The following is a 22,802-nucleotide window of genomic DNA, read 5'->3' as shown; positions in this document are numbered from 1 at the left end:
AGTTTAAATGAAGTGCAGCAAAAAATGTGTATAATTTATTAGGCTGTACGAGGAAGTCATGTGGTGTATACAATAGGTTTTTTCATTGAGCCATACTCTTGCACACATATTACTTGTTATTTATATGTATTTTATGGATATAGTATCTAGTACGTTTTCTGCGGCTATAGGAAGTCAAAGTTCATTGCAAGCAAAGTTTTCTACGGTGTTCAATTTTTATCAATATTTTGGTTATTCATTTGTCACTGAAGCTGGGAATACTTGAATATGTTTTCTAAAGAAACTAAAACATCGTAATTACTTTTAAGCAAATACTTTATTGATGTTAAGCAAACATAAAATATTTTTTGTACAAAATAAAGTGAAAAAATAATATTTCTCACCTATTCACAAATTAATCCAGCAATGTTTCTGTGACATTCATGTGGATATCATTTTGGATAAGTTTAAACACATTGACAACCAGATATGGAATCTTCGGTTTTAATTTAATCTTCATTGCCAGCAATAAGGATAGAACATGCCAGTCATTAAATAATACTTTTGACCCCTTGATACATATGGAGGCTTCAGAGAACGTAATCCCATTTCCAAAGATCTCTTCGAATAACCAGGATAACAGTTTCCATCTAAGAAATTCTGGAAAGATTCACATGGCCATCCTTCGAAACGGCAGTATTTATTGCGCACTGAAGCTGTAAAAAGCACAAAGGCCCGCGAATGGCTGCAGGAATGGACTTCAAAGTCTGAAATTAAATATTCAAACCATTAGTAAGCTGTATTAAAATAGGTGTAAAACAAGAGTTTTCAGAGGTTTCTCAAAATTAAAATAGGCGTAAGTTGCATAATTATATGTTTTATAAATGTCAGCATTAAGTACTTTGCCTGCTTCATTAGAGAAAACTTTCAAACACTGGAATTTCTAAAGCTTCAGTAATTTTTATGAATTTTGTGATCAGAATTTGGTTTTTACGAAACACTATTATCTTCATTTTCTTATAATGCAGCGTTCGAAAGAAAAATATCATTTAACTAATCATTTAATTTCAGAAGGAATCAGAGTCCCGGTCTGCGTATTTATCTACAAAAAATAGACATATTCGATTGCATAAAAGCACTTGCAGAGCATGTTAAAGCAAAACTTGTAGAATCATTAGGTTTGTAGAAACAGAAAATATAAAAAATGTGCAATGTTCTCATCGGGACTCTGGCTTTTCGGGGCTTTTCGATTGCTAGTAGGGCGTGCTTTCTAGTTACACCATCAATACATACAATAAGAAGTAAGAAAAACCTTGTATCCCTTCCCCTACTTAAATGGTGACCTGAAAGGCGGAAACTAAATCGCCAACACCAAAGTGGGGAATTATCGTCTACCACACGTTACTTTGGGTACTACTTGTAGCGTCATCAGAGTTTTTGAAGCTGGAAATGTGAAATGGGATGTGCCCTCACCGAGAAAAAATTTTTGGACTGTGCAGTTACTAGTCCGACTTGCTTTTAGTTACTCAATTGCACAACGGAAGCATTCTGTAAATCCTTACAAATTTAGGCATGTTATTGAATACAGATATACTATAAAGCGAGATAGAAGAAAATAAATTATTATATAGTATAGCATTATTTAATTACACTAGATAGATCACAATAGTTAGATAAAACTAAATAAACATTTAGAAATGCACTAATATATAATAGTTACCAGTTACATGTCTGGAAATCGATTAGAGAATACTTGGCTGTAAATAAGATTGTCAACCAGGCCTCATTTAACAAAAAGAAGGATAGAATAATCTTTAATACATTAAAAAATTTTGATAATGAATTCAGAATTTGTTTTTTTTTTTTTTTTTCAATTTGTTATTTTTTATCTTTGAAAATGTATGTGCAACCTTGATAATAACGAAGCGTGTGCCGAAAACATATATTTAATAAGCGTATATTATAAGCAAACATATCTTATAAGCGAGTACACGAATATATAGAACACGAATTCATTATATTGTAGTCATTTTTGAATTTCGATTAGTTTTTCTCCGAATTAATAGAAAGGACTATCAATGACATCGATTCCAAATGGTATGAAAACATTCATTTTAATTTCATGCAGCCTGAATTCCTTTTCAAATTAATTGCTAAACTTTGAGACTATTCGCAGTATACTCTAAGGCATTCTTCCCCAAATTGGGTCTTGTAGACAATCATATGACACTCAACTGTCTCTTAAATAACATTAACTCCTGCATTATTATGCTCATACATTTCTAGATAACTTGGTCTTATAATTTCACTTTTAAACAGCAAACTATTTAGTGAGATAGTTAAAGTCTCTGCCATTCAGCCCTAAATCAACATTCATGATGTTTATATCATTTTGATTAGAATGACTTTATATTTCTTAAAGCACTGTTCAGAATACGGCCAATACGATACTGTTAAGCCGCAAAGCATGAATGAAAAATTCATTACTCCACCAATGAAAGTCCTGATTTTGTAATTAAAGGTGTGAACTGTCTGTGACAGAACACATTAGACTTTATTAAATCTATTGCAGATTTTTTTTCCTATTACATGGTGTAAATATGTGTCTTTCACGCAGTTAAACTTGACATTTGTAATGCAAAGTAGAGTTTGATGACGCCATAACATCATCGGTTTCAATATTAGATTTCAAAAATCCATTATATTTATCTGTAACTTGTAGGGCTCCATCTGTTATAATTCCATATAAATATTCTCTTTCGGAAAAAAGAAATTCACCACAAGACACGCTCTAAATCCTAAAAAAAAATATTTTCTACATACTGCGTCTTCAAAGATGGGTAAATCCCGCAGTTCACCGCCGATTTTAAATATGATAATCTCTTGTACATAGCTTGCCACCTGAGCTACATTGCAATTATCTACATTTTTATCGAGTAAAACTGAAAGAACTTCAGTTTACGTGTATCATGGATGTTTCAATATTCAGTGCTAGTAACTATCAGACAACAACAATTTCTTGGGATATTTCTTGGATGGGCATTCTTCTACAATGGGCCCTTTTAATCGAGACATCCAACGAATCATTATGTTCAAGATATCTTTCACTAATTCTACTTCAATAAATAGTATATCTCTAAGGGCCACTTCTTCGTTTATCTAATTAACCAGCTTAGTAACTATCTTGGCTTCCAGGGTTAAAGAATATCATTGCCTTGCAATGCTTTCTTTCAAAGAGTTAGGCGTTCATCTCCTGTCCTGACCTGCAAAGAAATTTTTGCTAGCATGTTCCATAAAATATTATGGCTTTATATCGTCTTCTTATTTTAAAACAGCAATGAGCACGTCTTATCGAGCATAATATTATGCTGCTGTTATGTTCATTAACGAAACTTTGTTGCTTCATTCCTTACAAAGTTATTGATGCAATTTTACAATTGACTTTTGGGTACATTTGTGAGAAAAATGTGCTTTTTTCTAATGAAAATTTATAAGCAAGGCAAATCCCAACTTCTGTACTTAGAAATCATTTTTTTTTTTTCAAAAAAAGATAGACAAATCAAGAGCCATGAAATTTTTATAGCAATTGCCTGAATATCTCAAAATCTTGCTTCCAGAACATTTCGCATTTAAAACAAGTGCTAACCGTAAGCTACGTTAATTTCTAAATACCCTAGTTTTCTACAAATTTTATTATAGTTTCTTAAACTGATTTTTTTAATCGAAATAGCCAGCACGCTGACAGTTGGCAACGTGCTTTATGTTGGATAACTCTAGTTCATCACATGCTAGCGTTAATGCACATTCTGTAATGTTTATACTAGATGACAGATAACTGGTAATTTTTTCGTGTTAATGCATTTTTATGAATATTGGTTCACATTAATTAGTTATGCAGTTTAACTTTCAGTTAAACAGTTTTAACACTTTGCTGTAGATTTGTCTACTTTGCTGTAGATTTGTTGCTGTAGATTTGCTAAATTTTCGGTGTCATATACTGCAGTTTTCCGAGATGCTCTCTAGCTTTTACTCCATTAGATTTGCCACTATATTGGAATTAAAAATAATTTGCAGAAGTTGAGGCATTCATTCTGAAATAAAAGGGTGCATAATGAAAAGTTCTATAAAGCGGCTTCCCAGTCATCAGGCCCACCAGCGGCCGAGCGGTAAAGACGCTGAACACTGGTAGTTCGGTCCGAGGTTCGAATCCCGCGAACAGGCTGGCTGCATGGGTGTTTTCGTGGTTTTCCCCCTGCGTAACGTGTATACGAGCCAGTTTGCCTTAGAAAGTTCTCCACAAAGGCATCCCTCCTTTAGGCAGATAGCCCTCGTGTGCTTTGCCATAATTGAATAATCCTAATCCAATCCCAGCCATCAGAGCCTTAGTAAGGCAACAGATTTTAAACGAGGACAGCATTTTTGCTCTCCGATTAGCTTTCATGCCGTTTGTGCAAATTTTGCGATTTTTAATTTTGGCGATTTTTTTTTCAAGAAGATTTCAAGAAGGACGTCGTTCAACAGATGGAATTTACAGTCCTTTCCTCAATTTTTAAACGCATTATTGATTGAATGATCGACAGTTACATCTGGGTAGACGTGCAACTAAGCGTCAAAACGCAGTGCTTCAGAAACACACTTTTGATATTTGAAAATAGCCCCAAAAATGTTCAACACATACAACTGAAATCACAATTTGGTTTTTTTTTTTTTTTTTTTTTTTTTTTTTTTTTTTTTTTTTTGAAGAATGAGTTTATCTAGTTGTCCCTGCCCTTCCCCGCCCCGAAAACAAAATAGATTAATAAGCTTAAAATTTAGTATCTTCTCTTTAAATCGGAAAAAAAATCACACCAGAAAAGACTGAAAACAAAATAGTCTGCAAATACGTGATATAAATTTAAGATATAATTTTGCCCTGAAGCAACGATCGACTTCAACCCCCCTTTTTTTAAATATTTTAATAATATTTTCTCAGTAATAGTATTTTTTAGAAAGATATTAGTGTTATTAGTTTTTTAAAAATTTATCAATATTGAAGTGTGTTATTTTAACAATTTAGTATCGTAACTGCTTCAAGAAAGCATTCGCGATTAAAATTCATAAATTGATTCGTACTTTGCAACTAAAAACGATATATTGTTAGAATCTATTCTTCAAGCAACTAAGAAGTTTAAGCATATAAGCATTTAACAGTTTTCGATAAAATAAAAGTTTATTTAAAGTAAGACAAAATTCAAAATTAAAAAAGAAATAAGAGACCACCAAAAATATCCTGAAGAATACAACGCAATTTTGTTTCAAACATCAAAATAATCGAAGATGGGATAATCCAAAACATGAAGCGTAGTTCTATAAATCATGTGAGTATTTATTAGTAGAGAAGTAATCAATATGGTAATGAATATATTGGCTACAATAGTCAGTTGGCAAGAAAACATTTACGTCACTGAAAGACCAGAAGGCTACAAATAATTTTCTAAAACTCTGTTAGAAATAAGGATGGTAAATGCTGGAATAAGCTAATATTTGCTAAAGGAAGCTCATTTTAACATTTTTGGCCAATATAGTCAATTTACAGTGCAAAGGATTCTCAAAAAGTAACTTCAAGAAATGAATTTGGTTTGATCGCTGCAATACAGAAAATGAAAAGTCAAAATATAGAGAAGTAATGTCGACCGTTAAAACCATAATCACTAAAACTGTAACGGATAAGTGTGTGCATACTGATATTTTCGAACGTAAGATTTGAATTCCGGATTTGAAGCCAGGATTAGCAGCATAGAGACTTAGCTGGCTGATTACAAATTCTTTTTTTTTTGGGGGGGGGACAATATTTCTTTGAGGCAGAGATCTTACAACTACTTCAGTTGCTAAGAGGTTTTAAATGTTATTTTATTCACATAAAAAAAAATTCGGTTAAAAAGGAAAAGAGCAGAAAAGGCAGTTTTAATTAAATTCGGAAATTGTTACTGTTCTACGAACACCACTTGCGAAGTTCTACTTTATTTCCTTTTCATTTTCTGCATTTAATTTACAATAATTATCTTGACTGAAAGATTTACATCAATAAATGCATGGGGATTACAATAAATCAATTCATAAACAAGTTCTTCAATATGCCTTAAAAATCAAAATTTGTTATAGCACCTTACCTTCTTCAGCCTGATATGCAAGAGATTTGTTGTAACAACCTGGTTGTTGCATGCCACCATTTAAATAGAAATCTACATGACCTATAGCTTCAGCAATACCAAGCCCTGAAAAGAGATAATTATACAAATCAATGCATTTGAAAGATTTCTTCTGAAAAGAAAGAAAATAAATTTCGAGTTAAAATGTCTCGAGAATGTATGTATATCTATGAAATGCGTTGAAAATACTCCGTTAAACTTGTTGAGTTAATCTTTAACACCGAATTTTGTGTTGTCAACATATCCTGATGTGAGTTATAATTCTGATATGGTATAAGTATTTAAATGCATAATTTTGAAGCTCTGTTGGTAGAACCAAATCAAAATAACAGATAAAACGAGTGCACAAATAAAATTTTAGTTGAAGATGCAGATTTATTGTTCATTAAAATTTGAAACATTACTAGCAGTTCATAAAAACTAAGGAATGAGCGATATTAAGTTTTCACTTGTAATTATTTATAATGATGACATTTTTATTGCAAATATTGTAAAGATCATTAGGAATTTTATTTCGCAGCAGAAGATGTAAAAAATATGAATATGTGCTCTCCGGAATTCGAACTCTGGACTTCCCAGCCGCTAGCCAGACATGCTTTCAATTACACTAGAAGGCACTCGCTTAGGAGAGAGAAAATACCTAACAATATGAATGCCGGTAAGAATATATTTTATTATTCTTACACGTAAGCATAAGCAATCATAATTACAAAATTCATCATTTTCCCCGCAAGAACGAAAAGAGTGTACAAACTTTTAGAACTAATTTCTTAACAAATTCCAGCAAATCTGCCAAAAAATGTTTGAAGAAATTTATTAGTATGATTTCTAAACTTGTAGAGTCATTGGGTACTTTTTTTTTATGCTGGAACGTGAAAAATGAGCAATGCCCTCGCCGTGACTCGAACCTGGACCTCTCGAATACGCGCAGCGTGTGGTACCGTTACACCACGGAGGTAGGCTGGAAGGATGGAGAAAATACCCTATAAACTTAAGGCTAGAATTTTGCCCGCTAGCAAACTCACTAGTAAAATATCGTCTGCTTTATGAACCTGGTGTTATGAACCCTGCTATTCATTGATTCGAATGCTAATCAAAGAACAGCTATAAAGTTTTCATATAAAGCACAAAAACAGCAGTAGAAATATTTGAAGTAACATTTAAAACGTACAAGGGTAAAACATTTACATAACTCCATGCTTTCTGTTGGTATGGAGGATTTTATCATAAACATACATCCGCTGCCATGGATTCGAAAGGTGACCGAAGCGTAGCAACGTAGTTTTCCTGCACAGCGGAAAAAATAACGATGGAAACATTTGAATTGCTGTGTAAAGCATACTAAGATTACGCATCATCCAACGGATTTTATTCATGTGATTAATTTTTTTCTCTTTATGTTTTAATATGGATGATTTTGTGATGGACGCGAAGATGTTATTGATGACCTTCGCAATCTCGAACAGATGAAGCACCGAAAAAGTTCCATAGCTCTTGTCGAAGAATCATTATCCATGTCTTCAAATGCTAACTGGTTAGTAGAGACACTATAAAGCTTTGTGGAAAGCTTGAAAGCAGAAACTTTGTTCTTGTTATAACCCTCATGCATTAACTGCAAAATAGAAAGTGTGTACATACCGATATTTTAGTATTAAGATTAGAAAGATTAAGAAAAGAAGCCTTCGTGCCTCGCTTTCTTTCAGAAGGGAGCCGTTATTGTAAGATTAAGGAAGAAAACCGAAATTTTGCATGTCAGTGATTTGATCTATGTAACAAACAATAATTCTGATTTTTTTTCAAACATATTTTAACAGGCGATGGAACATGATGCTTTAGTTTAACGTCTCAGTGACTCTGAGTCGAAATGACCTTTTTTTACTTCTTTGTACGAAGTAAAAAGGAAGTATTGTAATTGCGAAAAGTTTCAGGCAGCTTATTTCAACGAAAATATCCATTTTGACCGCTATCGAATGCAATTTAACGATGTTTTTGCGTGATATCTGTACATAAGGACAGAATAAAATACTCTTTTCCTTCAAAAAAATTATAAAACTGCTTTAAAATTAATTCTGAAGAGAATTTTTCGTGGCGTCTCTACGAACGTATGTACGTACGTGCGTGCGTACGTACGTATCTCGCATAACTCGAAAACGAGTAGCCTCAAAACGTTGAAATTTTGTACATAGGACTGCTATAACATGTAGATGTGTACCTCGTATTTTGGTTGCAATCGGCCGCACCAAACGTATATATATTCATATATATATCCACTCTGTTACCCGGCTCAGTGATCTCAGTTTCTTTACTCTTATATGTTTGTAAATTGTACATTTTTTGCTTTAAAAATGATTGAATTGTGTTGTTTTTATCTTCCGGTTAAGGATTTTATGCCTTTAGTAAATCTGTGTGCAATGTTTTTAGAATTATCAGCAATTTTAAAGTTGTTTAATTGCCGCTAAGCCTGTTTTTAATGGCGGCCATTGATGTTTACATTTGAAACAGGAGACTAGTGGATTTGTTGCCAATCTAGAGAAACTTAGCTTCGCAACAACAAAGATAATGCATTCATTTATTATTGCCAATTAAATCATGCTTAATTCTTTCTGGAATTTTTTCGAGGAAATAAGTGTTTGAGATTTACTTCGTAATTTCTAATACAGATATTTTGAGTTTTTATGTATTTTTGCCTTCTCGCGAAGTGAGAACTGAATTAATTGAATGAGAAATACTGAATCGTCTGTGAAAAACTGTTTCTTTTTTGTTTTGTTTGCTTAATTTCTTTTATACATCATTCTAGCTTTATTATAGTATTTGAATAGAACATGTGGGAACGATTAGATAATTCTATTCTTTAAATGATATAAATTTTGTGCATTATGAGTTATAATATGAACGAAATATATACGTTAACTGTTATATAATTATTGGATTATATAAGAGTTAACTTATTTTCCGTTATATAATTATTACATAAGTTAACTGTTATATAATTGTTTATACTGTTAAGTGAATCTAGCGCCGGAGTGTCGCTATGGTAAACAAATACTAGAGTGAATTTTAAAGAATGCATTTATTCTATTGTGGTTTATGCGCTGTCGGCGAAGTAGATTTAATTCAATCCAATAAGTTTAAATGAAATGCAAGAAAAAATGCGTATAATTTAATATTCCAATTTAATATTATAATACAAGGAAGTCATGTGGTGTACACATCAGATTTTTCATTAAAAGGGATAGTTTAAAAGTTTCTTCTTGATGTACTAACTCTGAACTCCTTAAACGCAAAAATCAAATTTCTGAAGCGATTACATAAAAAAGTATTGTTTGAGTAAATTACAAATCATTATTTAAAAGAAAATTGAGTGTTTTTAGCTCAAAGGGCGTTAGTCCAGAATAACTATTAATTTCATTTTGGCATTTTGCATTGAAAATTTTAATTGGTGGTTCATTTTTCAAATTGCTGCGATCAAATATTAGAGTCCTGTATTATATTTAAAGAAATTAAATGATGAATAATCTGCATAAATGTATGTGTGTTTTTCGAATTGTGATAAAACAACGGTACCTAGAGCCATCAAATTTTCAATAATATACGTTTTCACCCGAATATGGGCATCTGGAAGCCCAAATTTGGAATTTGTTTTATTATCTATTTCATATTTTGTAAAGCGTTTATGAGTTTTTGATTATAAAACTCAACAACAATTTCAAAACGAGCAATAGGTTTAAAAAAAAAAAAAAAATCTGAAATTTTTCAGATTTTAAATTACGTCCAAACAGGCGTTTTTTTAACGTTTTGAGTGTTACCTTTATTTATTAAATATCATGTTCTTTGCACTTAAACCATAAAATTCAGTTCAAGAACAAAATCACAAAATAATGTTAAATTAAGCATATCTTTAGAATTTCCGATATACACAGTCTCGCGAGCTGGAGATAAAAGTATTTTTTTTCTATATAACGTTGCCATTTCTCGCTTTTAAAGCATTGAGTTTGTAAATCAAAAATTCGTTAAAGTTTTACAAAATATAAAATCTATAATAAAACAAATTCCAAATTTGGGATTTCAGATGCCCATATTCGCAGTAGGATTTCGTCATTCAAAATTCGATGGCTCTATGTACCATTGTTTTATCACAATGCGAAAAATAGACAATCATTTATGCAGATTTTTCATTATTTAATTTCTTCAAATATAATGCAGGACTCTAACATTTTGTGGCAACAGTTTGAAAAGTGAACCGACGTTTATAGGAGTCCGACGCAAAAACGCAAAACGAAAACAATAGTCCTTCGGGACTCAAGTCCCTTTGGACTCAAAAAAAAAAAAAAAAAAAAAAAAAAAAAAAAAAAACACCCTGTACGGGGGGGGGGGTCATTTTTATCTCCATCGCGTGAGATTGTGTATCGGAAATTCTAAAGACATGCTCATTTTAATATTATTTTTCAATACTGCTGTTGAACTGAATTTTATGGTTTAAGTGCGAAGAACATAATATTTAATAAATAAAGGTAACACACAAAACGATAAGAAAGCACCCCTTTGGGCTTAATGTAAAATTTGAAAGCTTTCAGATTCCCCCCCTTTTTTTAATATAACTTATGAGCAGTCTTTTAGAAAGGATAAATTAAATGATATACGTCAAAGCGCGCTGTACATAAATTATTATTCGAGAAAGACTATTTATTTAAAAATAAACTGTTAACTTGTTTAGGCTTTTGCCACACAATTATCGTACGGACAAACATACTGAGATCATTCTAATCTTTGGATCCTAACCTAGGAAATCGTTAAACACTTTTTTCCAAAACTTTAGCATAACTACTTTTACTAATGCCCAGTATAGAAGAATTTACCCCCCAAAAAAAGAATATGATTGTAATTTGAGTGGTATTTGAATAATCAATATCTCTCAGGACGGCCCTGAGTGATATAGTATTTCAGTATGGCATCCAACGGAATCTGCCAGATTTTTTTAGTAATCAGCATAGTAGGCATCATCGAAAATTCTCGAAACTATTTCTCGAATCATCCCGAAAATTTTGGACATATTATAACGAAGTTCATGAGCATCAATGAAAATTCTTGAAACTATCTCTCGAATTGTCCTGATAATTTTCGACATAGATAACGAAGTTCATGCGCATCATTAAAAATTCTCGGAACTTCCTCTTGAGTCGTTACGATAATTCTGGACATGCATAACCTATTGCTAATAAATCGAGTAATTCATGCCGGGATACACAAACGCTTCATCGAGCACATATTCCATCTGCCTCCCAGCCGAAATCTTCAAGTAGCTGTTCAATTTTGAGCTGTTTTTCAAATACATGGCAAATCAAAACTAATGTTACAGAAAAAAAACATACCTGTCACCACTATAATGAATTTATTTCGCAAATGCAGATGAACGCGTAACTCTTCATATTTCTATGGACATGCATAGATGTTCGATATGAAGGACTGTTGTAACACGGTCAGACATCTGCACGATAGTTTATTTCCTAAACTCTTACCAAATAAGTGTACGGATCCACCATGTTCTAAGGATTCTATCATGGGCGAGACGTATTATAGATTTAAAGGGCCTTGGGGATTTAATTCTAAGATTAAAATCAAACTGATTGCTTTCGAAGATACTTGGGGATACTCGCAAATGAACTGTTAGATAAAGATATTAAAATGTGACCATGAATTCTGTTTATGGTAGAATGAGGCTCGTTTAGGCGAACACTATAAGGTTTTTCTCCCTCTTTACCTCGTGCCTTGGTAATGGAGAGTACGACCGACTAGCAATCGGGAGGTCCGGAGTTAAATCCAGGTGAGGGTATAGTACATTTTTCGCATCTCCTTTGCTTCGAAATACCTAACAACTCTACAATTGAACTAAAAGGTGGTGGACGATATTTCGTATCTACTAAGATTTGACGTTTGAATCTTTTCTCCCGCTATCTCTTTTTAAGTGGGGGAATGTAAGATTTTTCTACCTCCATACCGCTTACTTTCGCGGTGTAACTGGAAAGCTCTCCTGCTTCGATATACCTAATGACTCTACAACACTCACAGTGAAGAACAAAACGTTTGTGTTAAAAGTAGCTGCCTTAATGAGAGATTGAATAAAATTAAAATACGTAGTATATACGTACTTTTAAAGAAAGCTCATACAATTAACTATACATAACAAATTTCCACAGTTTTTACTAAGTATTAGCAAGCTGTGCTTTAATTTATTCTAAGTTATACAGAACAATTACCTAAATTACTCGCACGTCAAAGAAGTGTTTCAAAACGTCAAAACAAATTAGTGTTTTCAGTTTGCTTTCGTTTTCTGTTGTTACAGTCCCTCCAAAGGTCATTAAGTTTATCCATTGTTTCTAAAGTAGTCACCGCTTGTTGCATGACAAAACAACGCACAGTTTGTAACGCAGTAAAAGCTTTTGTCATGCTAACTAGATTTTACATTTGAACCAGCACAATCTTCTACGTCTTCATCTGTATATGAAAAATAATGGTTACTGTCACGTAAAAGGCTTTAATGGTATAAACGATTTCGATATCCGTTGTAATATCACACATCGTGATGTTTACGCCCATTTAGATATGTTTATCAAATATAACAAATTCTGGAGGCACACCACAAACTCATATGTTATGCTATATTCAATATGTTGTTCCTTTATAAAATCTTCCCTCACAGTACTGTTAACTTGTAAATAATCCTTCTTTGCTGAAATAGTTGATGATTGTTTCTAGCGTTACTTTTCGCTCTGCTGTTCTAAGCAACGTTATGGTATTCAATAGGTTTATCTTGTTGAATGCTTGGATCAGAAAACGATAAATGGTCCTACGAATCAGTACTCTTTGATAAATATAGGTTGAAGCAAGACCTGCACTTCTACATTCTCGAAGATATATATTAGGCAGCGTTGGGCCTTGCTAACTCCTTGTTAAACTTCGCCCTAATTATGATGGGAAATTGGAAACAGTCCATGGATCACTTTCACCTTTTCTCCTGCCACTAACCAGTCGAGAGAACTTTCGGCTCACAGTGTATTTTGAGTGCCCTCTTGCCGCAAAGATACTACACGCTAACAAACATCGATGCAGCTTGCCTGTTGTATTCTCCTCCGTTTTTTAATACGCTTCATGGAAAGGGCTGGCCTGACATAACACTTGCAGCCTCTCCTATGGCCCATTATATTCGGAACTGGAGAGTAGAAGACTTTGCTACTCTTAGTGATCATTGTGCAATAACCTTTACCTTTGAAACATCCACAAGTGGATTTTACTGTCGTCGTTTTAAAAATAAATATTGTAATATCAAAATCTTTGAAGAAAACTTAACTCCGCACATAGATAGACTTACTAATGCATTCCAAGCATGTACTACAGTACATGATATGGACAGAGTTTATGATATTTCATTATAGGCTATCTATATGTTATATGTATTTCTGTATGCTATTTATACTTTATTATATTTTTTTATATGAAATGCACTTTATGCTGTTACATGGCTTATGTGTTACAAGAACATAAGAAGAACAACTGTACTTAATATATATACTAAGAACAACTGTACTCAATATATATACTAAGAACAACTGTACTCAATATATATACTAAGACTATTCATGATATTATATAACGAGGATGGAACTATGTATATGTACTAATGTATAATATATCTCGTTGTACAACAATCTGTAATGAATCTTATATAGCAAAATTTATATTTGCAAAGATGACTCTGTAACACATTTTAATACTGTGACTCTGTAAATTTTGATTTTGGAATTAATAAATGCCGCTGTTTTACAGATCAGGCAATATTCCGATTGGTTTTGCCTTAAGACGGAAGCCTAGTCTGTAGTGTAGTAGTAGTAGTCTTAATGACACGGCCAAGTGGTGGGACATCTCTTTAAAGAAAAAATTTGATGTGTACACCACATGACTTCCTTGTACGGAATATTAAATTATACGCATTTTTTCTTGCATTTCATTTAAACTTATTGGATTGAATTAAATCTACTTCGTCGATAGCGCATAAGATGCAATAGAATAAATGCACTCTTTTAAAATTTACTATATTTGTTTATCATAGCGACACTCTGGCGCTAGGTTTACTTAACAACGTTATATTTCGTTCATATTATAACTCAGAATGCACAAAATTTATATCATTTGAAGAATTATCTAATCGTTGCCACATGTTCTATTCAAATACTTTAATAAATCTAGAACGATGTATAAAAGAAATTAAGCAAACAAAACAACATAAAAAAAGTTTTTCACGGACGATTCAATATTTCTCATTCAATTAATTCAGTTCTCACTTCGCGACAAGACAAAAATACATAAAAACTCAAAATATCTATAATAAAAATTACGAAGTAAATCTTAAACACTTATTTCCTCGAAAAAACTCTAGAAAGGATAAAGCGTGATTTAATTCGCAATAATAAGTGAAGGCGTTATCTTTGTTGTTGCAAAGATTAGTCTCTATAGATTGGCAACAAATCTACTATTCTGCTGTTTCAAATGTAAACAAACATGTCCGCCCTGTTATTTAAAAATTAGGCTTAAACGCACTTAAATAGCTTTTAAATTAAGACACAATAACACGCCGAATAAATACTAATTCAGAAGTCAAACAACAAAAATCAGCGTTATACCTACAAAATCTTCACAGGACTAGTTTCGATGGTTTTACCGAACCATCATCTTCAGCTGCAAAACCGCAAATGAACAAGATAGGAAATAATGATTAGATAAGATAAGAAAGCCTGGACAAGAATAAGCAAGTGGCGCCATCTGTTGGCGAAACCAGAACTAAAACATAATTTCTCTAAAAGCCGAAGGCAAATTTGGATTGGAATTAGGATCGTTAACTAGAACAGAAAGATTTTTATGAATGTGAAATGCCTCTAGAAAATCCAGTTCTCCAATGGAAGATGTTTTTTGAATAATTTTGGCAGCAGAAAAATTGAAAGTGTGATTTTCGGACCAACAATGTTGAGCAACAGAAGACTTCTGTGTTTCCTTTTTTCTAACATATGCCTCATGTTCTTTGACGCGAAATTTTAAGGCTCTCTTAGTTTGGCCAATGTAAATTAAACCACACTGGCAAGGAATCCTATAAATACCCCAGGAATTCATATCCGGAATGGGGTCCTTGAGTATAGAAGTTGGAATTTTATTGATGGGAGAATAAACAACCCGAAAGTTAAATTTCTGCAAAATATGTGCAACTTTATAGCTAATTGATGGAAAGAAGGGAATGACAACAGAATTTTTATAATCTCCTAAAATAAGAGTGTGGCTTTTAGTGTGTTCAGATGAGAATTTTTTAACTGCTTGATTAATAATGTTGGGTGAAAAGTTATTTTAGGAGATTATAAAAATTCTGTTGTCATTCCCTTCTTTCCATCAATTAGCTATAAAGTTGCACATATTTTGCAGAAATTTAACTTTCGGGTTGTTTATTCTCCCATCAATAAAATTCTAACTTCTATACTCAAGGACCCCATTCCGGATATGAATTCCTGGGGTATTTATAGGATTCCTTGCCAGTGTGGTTTAATTTACATTGGCCAAACTAAGAGAGCCTTAAAATTTCGCGTCAAAGAACATGAGGCATATGTTAGAAAAAAGGAAACACAGAAGTCTTCTGTTGCTCAGCATTGTTGGTCCGAAAATCACACTTTCAATTTTTCTGCTGCCAAAATTATTCAAAAAACATCTTCCATTGGAGAACTGGATTTTCTAGAGGCATTTCACATTCATAAAAATCTTTCTGTTCTAGTTAACGATCCTAATTCCAATCCAAATTTGCCTTCGGCTTTTAGAGAAATTATGTTTTAGTTCTGGTTTCGCCAACAGATGGCGCCACTTGCTTATTCTTGTCCAGGCTTTCTTATCTTATCTAATCATTATTTCCTATCTTGTTCATTTGCGGTTTTGCAGCTGAAGATGATGGTTCGGTAAAACCATCGAAACTAGTCCTGTGAAGATTTTGTAGGTATAACGCTGATTTTTGTTGTTTGACTTCTGAATTAGCTTTTAAATTGTTGATAATTCTACAAGTATTGCTTAAAAATTTCCTAAAGACATAAAAACCTTAACCAGAAGATAAGAACAACATAATTCAATCATTTTTAAAGGAAAAAAATGCACAATTTACAAACATATAAGAGTAAAGAAACTAAGATCACTGAGCCGGGTAAGAGAGTGGATATATATATGAATATATATACGTTTGGTGCTGCCGATTGCAACCAAAATACGAGGAGCACACTACTGTGATCAAGATCTCGAGGTTTAAAATAACACTGTAGTACATAACGTTAAAACAGGCACTTCAAGGCCAATTCTTTTCCCCTCCGAAATCCTTCTTGACTCATAACCATGGCAACGACAGCCGACAAAATAAAAAAAAAGAAAGGTATTTAAATTTATTTATTTAAAATTATTATTAATTAGTTAAAATGGATATGATAATTACTGAAATAAAAAGAGGGAAAAAAGTTATTAAATCATTATTATATTTACTAATTATTTAATATATTATTCTCATTAAACAATATTAATTTCAATAATAGATTAAATAATTCTGCTTACAGAATCTACATTTTTACAATTCATCTACAACTTTATACCGCGAATAATAAAAGTTTGGAGCGTTGTCAAATGTATTAAGCCATTATCTTTTTTAAACAAATTGAAAACAGGTAATGGCTTAATACATTTGACAATGCATTTAAATTAATAGACTTCGTTCTTTAGGCTTCCCTAATTTTTGTTATTCGCGTTGTAGATTTACAGATGAATATTGTAAATAAAATTATTTAATCTGTTATTCCCATTAAACTTTATGATAAAATATTTTTATCCTTTTAGTGCATTAATTACCACATTCTTTTTAAATAAAAGCTTATTGTATGAATTTCTTTTTTTTTTTTTTAAGTTATATTATATTTTTATTTTGTATTTATTTTTATTTTGAGTTTTTAAGTATCCTGCATTATCAATGATGAAATTTTTAATCATTATTAAAACACAAACAATAAATTATGAGAAAGTTATGAAATAAAGAAAAATAACTGAGCGTCATTTAGGGAATGAAGAAATTGCTTCCAGCATTCAGTTTCGAAAACTGGATGTAATAACAATGTTACAGCAAGCATTTTATTCAAACTAAAATGAAAAACGAATATCGCTAATTAGCCATTAATTGCGGAAAGATGGCAAACTGGAATGCAATTTCTTCAAGAGAAAAATTTCTCGAAAGCCATTACTTCGAGAGAGGGCTTTTTTCTCCCGTCTGCTTCAGACTAAAACACATTATTTTAATGTGGAAAAATTCCTCAGTTAATGCTTTTAAAATCATTCTTGAAAATTTCGAGACTTTTTACCCGATACCTTTCTAGACATTGAAAATTTCAATTTATAAACGTCAGGTAATCTACAAAATCGAGCAGTTTTCAAAATTTAATCAAAAATTAAGAAATTACAATTTTCATACAATTTCAATTGAAAAGATTGTGCCCGCTTTGTACAAACAGCTTAGTTTGTTCGTTACTACATAATCATTCAACATTCTTCAATTCGCTTAAATAACAATTTATTACTTGCTTTGATATCGGATTTCTAACTTGGCAAGTTAATTTCTAATTGGAGAAGTCACATTTTTTAACGTAATTTATTGACAATTAAAACTTGCCAAGTTAGCAATCCGATATCAAAGAAGTAATGAATAATGAATTGTTATTTAAATGAATTGAAAAACGGTTAATATTACTACAGCTAATGATTAAAGGAACTGCTATGGAATTTGCCATCCGTTAAATCTCGACTCTTTTGTCGATGACACTGAGTACACCGAACGCCGTTTCTCCCGAACTTGGCCCCTTTTTCACATTTATATTGTTGTTATGATAAATATAACTTCAAAGGACTTCAAACCGCAAATCATAAATACCTTAACTGGTATTTATTCGATACACGTTTTCAGCACAAAATATTAATTTCTTTCTACAATCAACAATACATACGTATAATAATAAAAAAATTTCTTATCTCAAAAACCTATCATCAAGACTTTGCGTGCAACAGAAAACAACGCAAGCCTATCATTTTCTGATCTATACCGTGAGATGAAAAATTTGTAGGATCGGTAGAACAGAAATTTCCAATACCTAGTATCGAAAACCTGTCACACATATATAATCTTTCATAGCAACATTTCATTCATAACAGATCTATGCTTAATTACGTTTCAAAAGACATCTGGTTTCGGCGTTATTCTGTTAAATGGATTGACGGGTAACTTATGAAAGAGGCGCCTCTTGCTTTTCGAAAATTAACACAGCTTAGCTAAAAGTTGCTAGCTTTGCCTTCCTCTTCATGTAAAACAAACTCGATCCATGCCCTCAGCAAGTCCTTCGTGAAAACATCCCTTTACTTAGACACATGGCTCTTGAGTATGTTGGTGTAATGAAACAACCAAGCAAATAAAGTTTGAGAAACAAAATCCTTTTGGCTGAAACTCTTAACGAAATCAGAATACGAACTAACGAAATCAGAATACGAACTAACGAAATCAGAATACGAACCTGATAAACAATACTGATCTGAGACATAGTTTAGTTTATTTAACATGATATCTTGCTCAACAAAATGAAACCTAACAGAAAGGAGCTGAGAAGAAAACAACAGATCTTGACTTGGTCTTGAATGAGATGGGCAAAATCGCTCCTTTAAGGGATCAGATTGGAGTCGTTCGCTCACTGAAGTGAATCAGTTCTTTTTTACGAATCACTGCTCACTAATAATGACCTTCATGAATACGCTCGGAACGGTAATGGATCAAAAGCGGTGTGCAAAGTGGGTGGGGAATAGAAAGAATCGGACAAGGAGTGGGATCGTAGGAATTAACTCAATCAAACCGCTGACTCCATGGACTGATTTCTGTCAACTGTAGCTTTGAGATTCCCTAAAACCACCTTCTACATAGAACTAACAATAAAATTTTGGAATAAAAAATGCTCAAAAATTTGAAAAATAATAAAAACTAAACTCACATTTGTTAAAGATACATTATATTATAATTATATTTGATACTTTTTTACTACTACAAAGCACAGTGTAAAAATACCTAACACTAAAGCTACCAACACTACAAACAAATACCAAGTAAAAATACTTAATACTAAAATTTAATAAAATTTACCGTTCCCCCATAAAAAACTAATCAAAGTTTTGATTTATGAACATAACTTTAGTTAACTTTCTAGTCGACAGGTGGTTTCTTTTTCAGTACATATCTGGCCTGCTTTCGAAATGATTCGTTCGCAGGGCACAAAAGTAGCTAGGTTGTATAATCGTTTTTAGAACATGGGACCTTTCGGGTGACGGCAACCTTGAGTGGCCTCTAGGTTCTGACCATTACGGCACTGTCTGGTGTTTACTTTAAATGCCTTTTTAGATTGGAGGAAGAAAGATGAATAGGAAATTGTCCGCTGACAATACGGACATATTCCTTTTTATAAAATTTGGCAAAATGATACAAAATATCGCTCGTGTGCAGTAGAATCGACAATTTGTTCTGCAACCTTGAAAAATCAACATTAGAGGGAAAACTTAATGTTTATAAATGTATACTGATTCTAAAGATGATTAAGGCAAAATTCACGGCTCTGCGCTACATTATCAGGTTCAATGTTCCGCCTTACTTTCTTTGGGAACATGCAAGGACCTGACTCGGAACAGGGAGCTTACTAAAGCTATGTTCAATAAATGTGGGAAGTAGACAGGATACACAGGAAGGGTATACAAAACCCTTTATTTTTCACTCTTTACAATAATTTCCGTACTTCAGAATACAGAGACTAACTACTTGTGATCTGAACGTAAGAATATAAAAATATAACTAAACTCTAACTTAAATTTGGAATAATAAATTGCAAGATTGGCCTTATATTAACAGGAAGCCGTATGTAGTACAGAGAACTGTTAACACTACAATACTGTTGCGTGCGTACGGGTTCGTTATGAAATGAATGCACAAGTCCGATGAAAAATGAACAAAAAAAATTTATTATTATCACAACAAAATTGCTTAAATTTTCTCAAATTATCATGCAGTATTACAATATCTCACAGTAGTTATCTTTTAACTACTCAAATGTCCAATAGAACGCAATTAAAAACAGCTAAAGAACGCTAATCCGCGAATTCGCTACAATCAACAAGAGCAGTTTTCTAAACAACAACAAACTAAGCAACTACTACAAACTGAGATGTTTTCCTCCTTTTATAAGATTTTAAAATCACGCGCTAGAATTTTCCAGTACTTTCTCGAAATCAAAAAGAGATATTTATTTATTTAATGCACGCGCTCTTGTAATTTCAATTTTACGGCTTAGCTTTCTTTTAATATTCGTCACGCGCTGCACTGCGCGAGAAATAAAATCATTTAATTTGTAATTGAACTAACATTAGCTTTTTAAATACCAAATTCGTAACACTGCCCCCTTCCCAAGGACTGCACGTCCCGGGTAGTACAATCCCTGGACAGGAAGCTAAACTTACAACTGTGGCATAAATGCACTAATAAGCATTACATTACAATAATAAACAACATGAACAATAAATGCAATACATAAAACAAATCAAATACACATTTAAAAACAAAATGGACCATGGTCTTATACTATTTACAATTATTTACATTATGTACTATGGCCATAGTAATGAGCTAACCTGTCGTAATGAACGACTTTAGGTTTAGAGTTCGAAGACTTACGAATCCGAACCACGACGTCATTCAGCCTGTTTAGGACTGTGTACGGCCCATCCCAAGGTGACTGTAATTTCGGACAAAGTCCTTTCCGTCGAGTCGGATTCCACAACCACACCTTGTCTCCTTCGTGGAACTGATGTTCAGTAGCTCTTGTGTCGTATCGGGTCTTCATCTTCTCCGTCGCCAAGTTGACTCGCTCTCGTGCAAAATTGTGCATCACTTCAAACCGGGCCTGGAGATCTTGAATATATTCCTCAGACGATGAAGGAGCATCCGGAGGGCGGTCAAACAATAGATCACAAGGCAGACGAAGGTCACGACCGAAGAGCATCTGTGATGGAGAATAGCCGGTAGTCTCGTGGACAGCACTGCGATAAGCCAGTAAAAAGAGTGGTAATTTCTTGTCCCAGTCCTGTTGGTTTCTGGAAACCACTAATGAGAGGTTATTAAGGATGGTTCGATTGAACCTCTCTACCATGCCGTCCGACTGGGGATGCAATGGCGTCGTTTGAGTTTTGTCAATGCCAAGTAGTTTGCATAGTTCTTTGATTACTGCCGAGGCAAAATTCCTTCCCTGATCGGAATGTAACTGAAGAGGCACTCCGAACCTGGAAATCCAGTGCTGTATCATTACCTCAGATACTGTGACTGCCTCTTGATCAGGAATAGGATAAGCTTCAGGCCACTTGGTAAAGTAATCAATGACAACGAGTATGTATTTGTTGCCATCAGCAGTTCGTGGCAGAGGTCCCAGGATGTCAAAGGCGATACGTTCAAAAGGCGCACCTACGTTGTAACGTTGCAGTCTGCCTCGGCTGCGTTTCCTCGGTCCTTTCCGACCTGCACAGGCATCGCAAGATCGGCACCACTTTTACACGTCATTCTTTGCATTATTCCAGTAAAAGCGCTCACGAACTCTCTGTAAGGTCTTCATAATTCCAAAGTGACCTCCTGTAGGGCTGTTGTGTAGTTCTTTGAGGACATCAGGAATCCGGGATCTTGGAAGTATCAGTTGCCATCGGAACGTCTTCCCATCATCCGACTCGAATTTCCGGTATAAGACGCCGTTTCGAATGTGAAGTGAATCCCAGAGTGCCCAGTATTGTTTTGTTGTAGGACTACAGATAGAAATGTCCTGCCATGTAGGTTTTCTGTTTGATGACTCTATTAAATCAAGTATGGGTTTAATGTCGCGGTCTTCCAGCTGGTCTTTCCTGACTTCATCATCACTCCACGGGTCTCGATCAGCCGATGTTGATGTTGTAATTTGTCTTGCGACCGGAGTCAGCAGCTCGTATTTCGCTTCCACCCTGGAACAATATCGGCAGCTTTCTTGGCAAGGTCTTCTAGACAGGGCGTCGGCGTTTCCGTGTGATGATCCCTTACGATGACGGATAGTGATGTCATATTCTTGGAGTCTCTGTATCCACCTGGCTATTTGACCCTCAGGATTTTTGAAATTTAAAAGCCAGGCCAATGAGGCATGGTCCGTGCGGAGGAGGAATTTTCTCCCGTATAGATAATGATGGAAATGTTCTACAGCTTTGACTATGGCGAGCAACTCTTTCCTTGTGACACAGTAATTCCTCTCCGGTTTAGACAGGCACTTGCTCCAGTAAGCTACTACACGTTCTTGGCCGTCTATTTCTTGGGACAAAACAGCACCGACACTTTCATTGCTCGCGTCGGTGTCGAGAATAAATGGTCTGTCGAGTTGAGGATACGTCAGGATTGGAGCAGATGTTAAAGCTTCCTTTAAGTTGTTAAATGCATGCTCGCATTCCTTTGTCCACAAGAATCTTTGCTTGCTCTCTGTCAGCTTGTGAAGTGGT

At 33.7% G+C, this 22,802-nt stretch overlaps 1 protein-coding gene across 2 annotated transcripts in view; it reads right to left on the bottom strand.

Annotated features, from left to right (window-relative positions):
• Window positions 1-297: 297 nt before the first annotated feature.
• The window catches only part of LOC118199920 (pancreatic triacylglycerol lipase-like), a 44,947-nt gene continuing 22,442 nt past the window's right edge, over window positions 298-22,802 (bottom strand). For both annotated transcript variants that reach the window (XM_035371805.2, XM_035371812.2), the window contains 2 exons: window positions 6,129-6,233; window positions 298-746 (listed from right to left, as the gene is read on the bottom strand). In XM_035371805.2, coding sequence (XP_035227696.1) covers window positions 496-746; window positions 6,129-6,233 — 356 coding nt within the window. In that variant the 3' untranslated portion in view covers window positions 298-495. The remainder of the gene's footprint in view (window positions 747-6,128; window positions 6,234-22,802) is intronic.

The sequence above is a fragment of the Stegodyphus dumicola genome, chromosome 6 (assembly GCF_044657685.1).
Source record: "Stegodyphus dumicola isolate Sdum_Otavi_A_Nest chromosome 6, ASM4465768v1".
Taxonomy (NCBI): domain Eukaryota; kingdom Metazoa; phylum Arthropoda; class Arachnida; order Araneae; family Eresidae; genus Stegodyphus; species Stegodyphus dumicola.
This window is presented reverse-complemented; position numbering and strand designations above follow the sequence as displayed.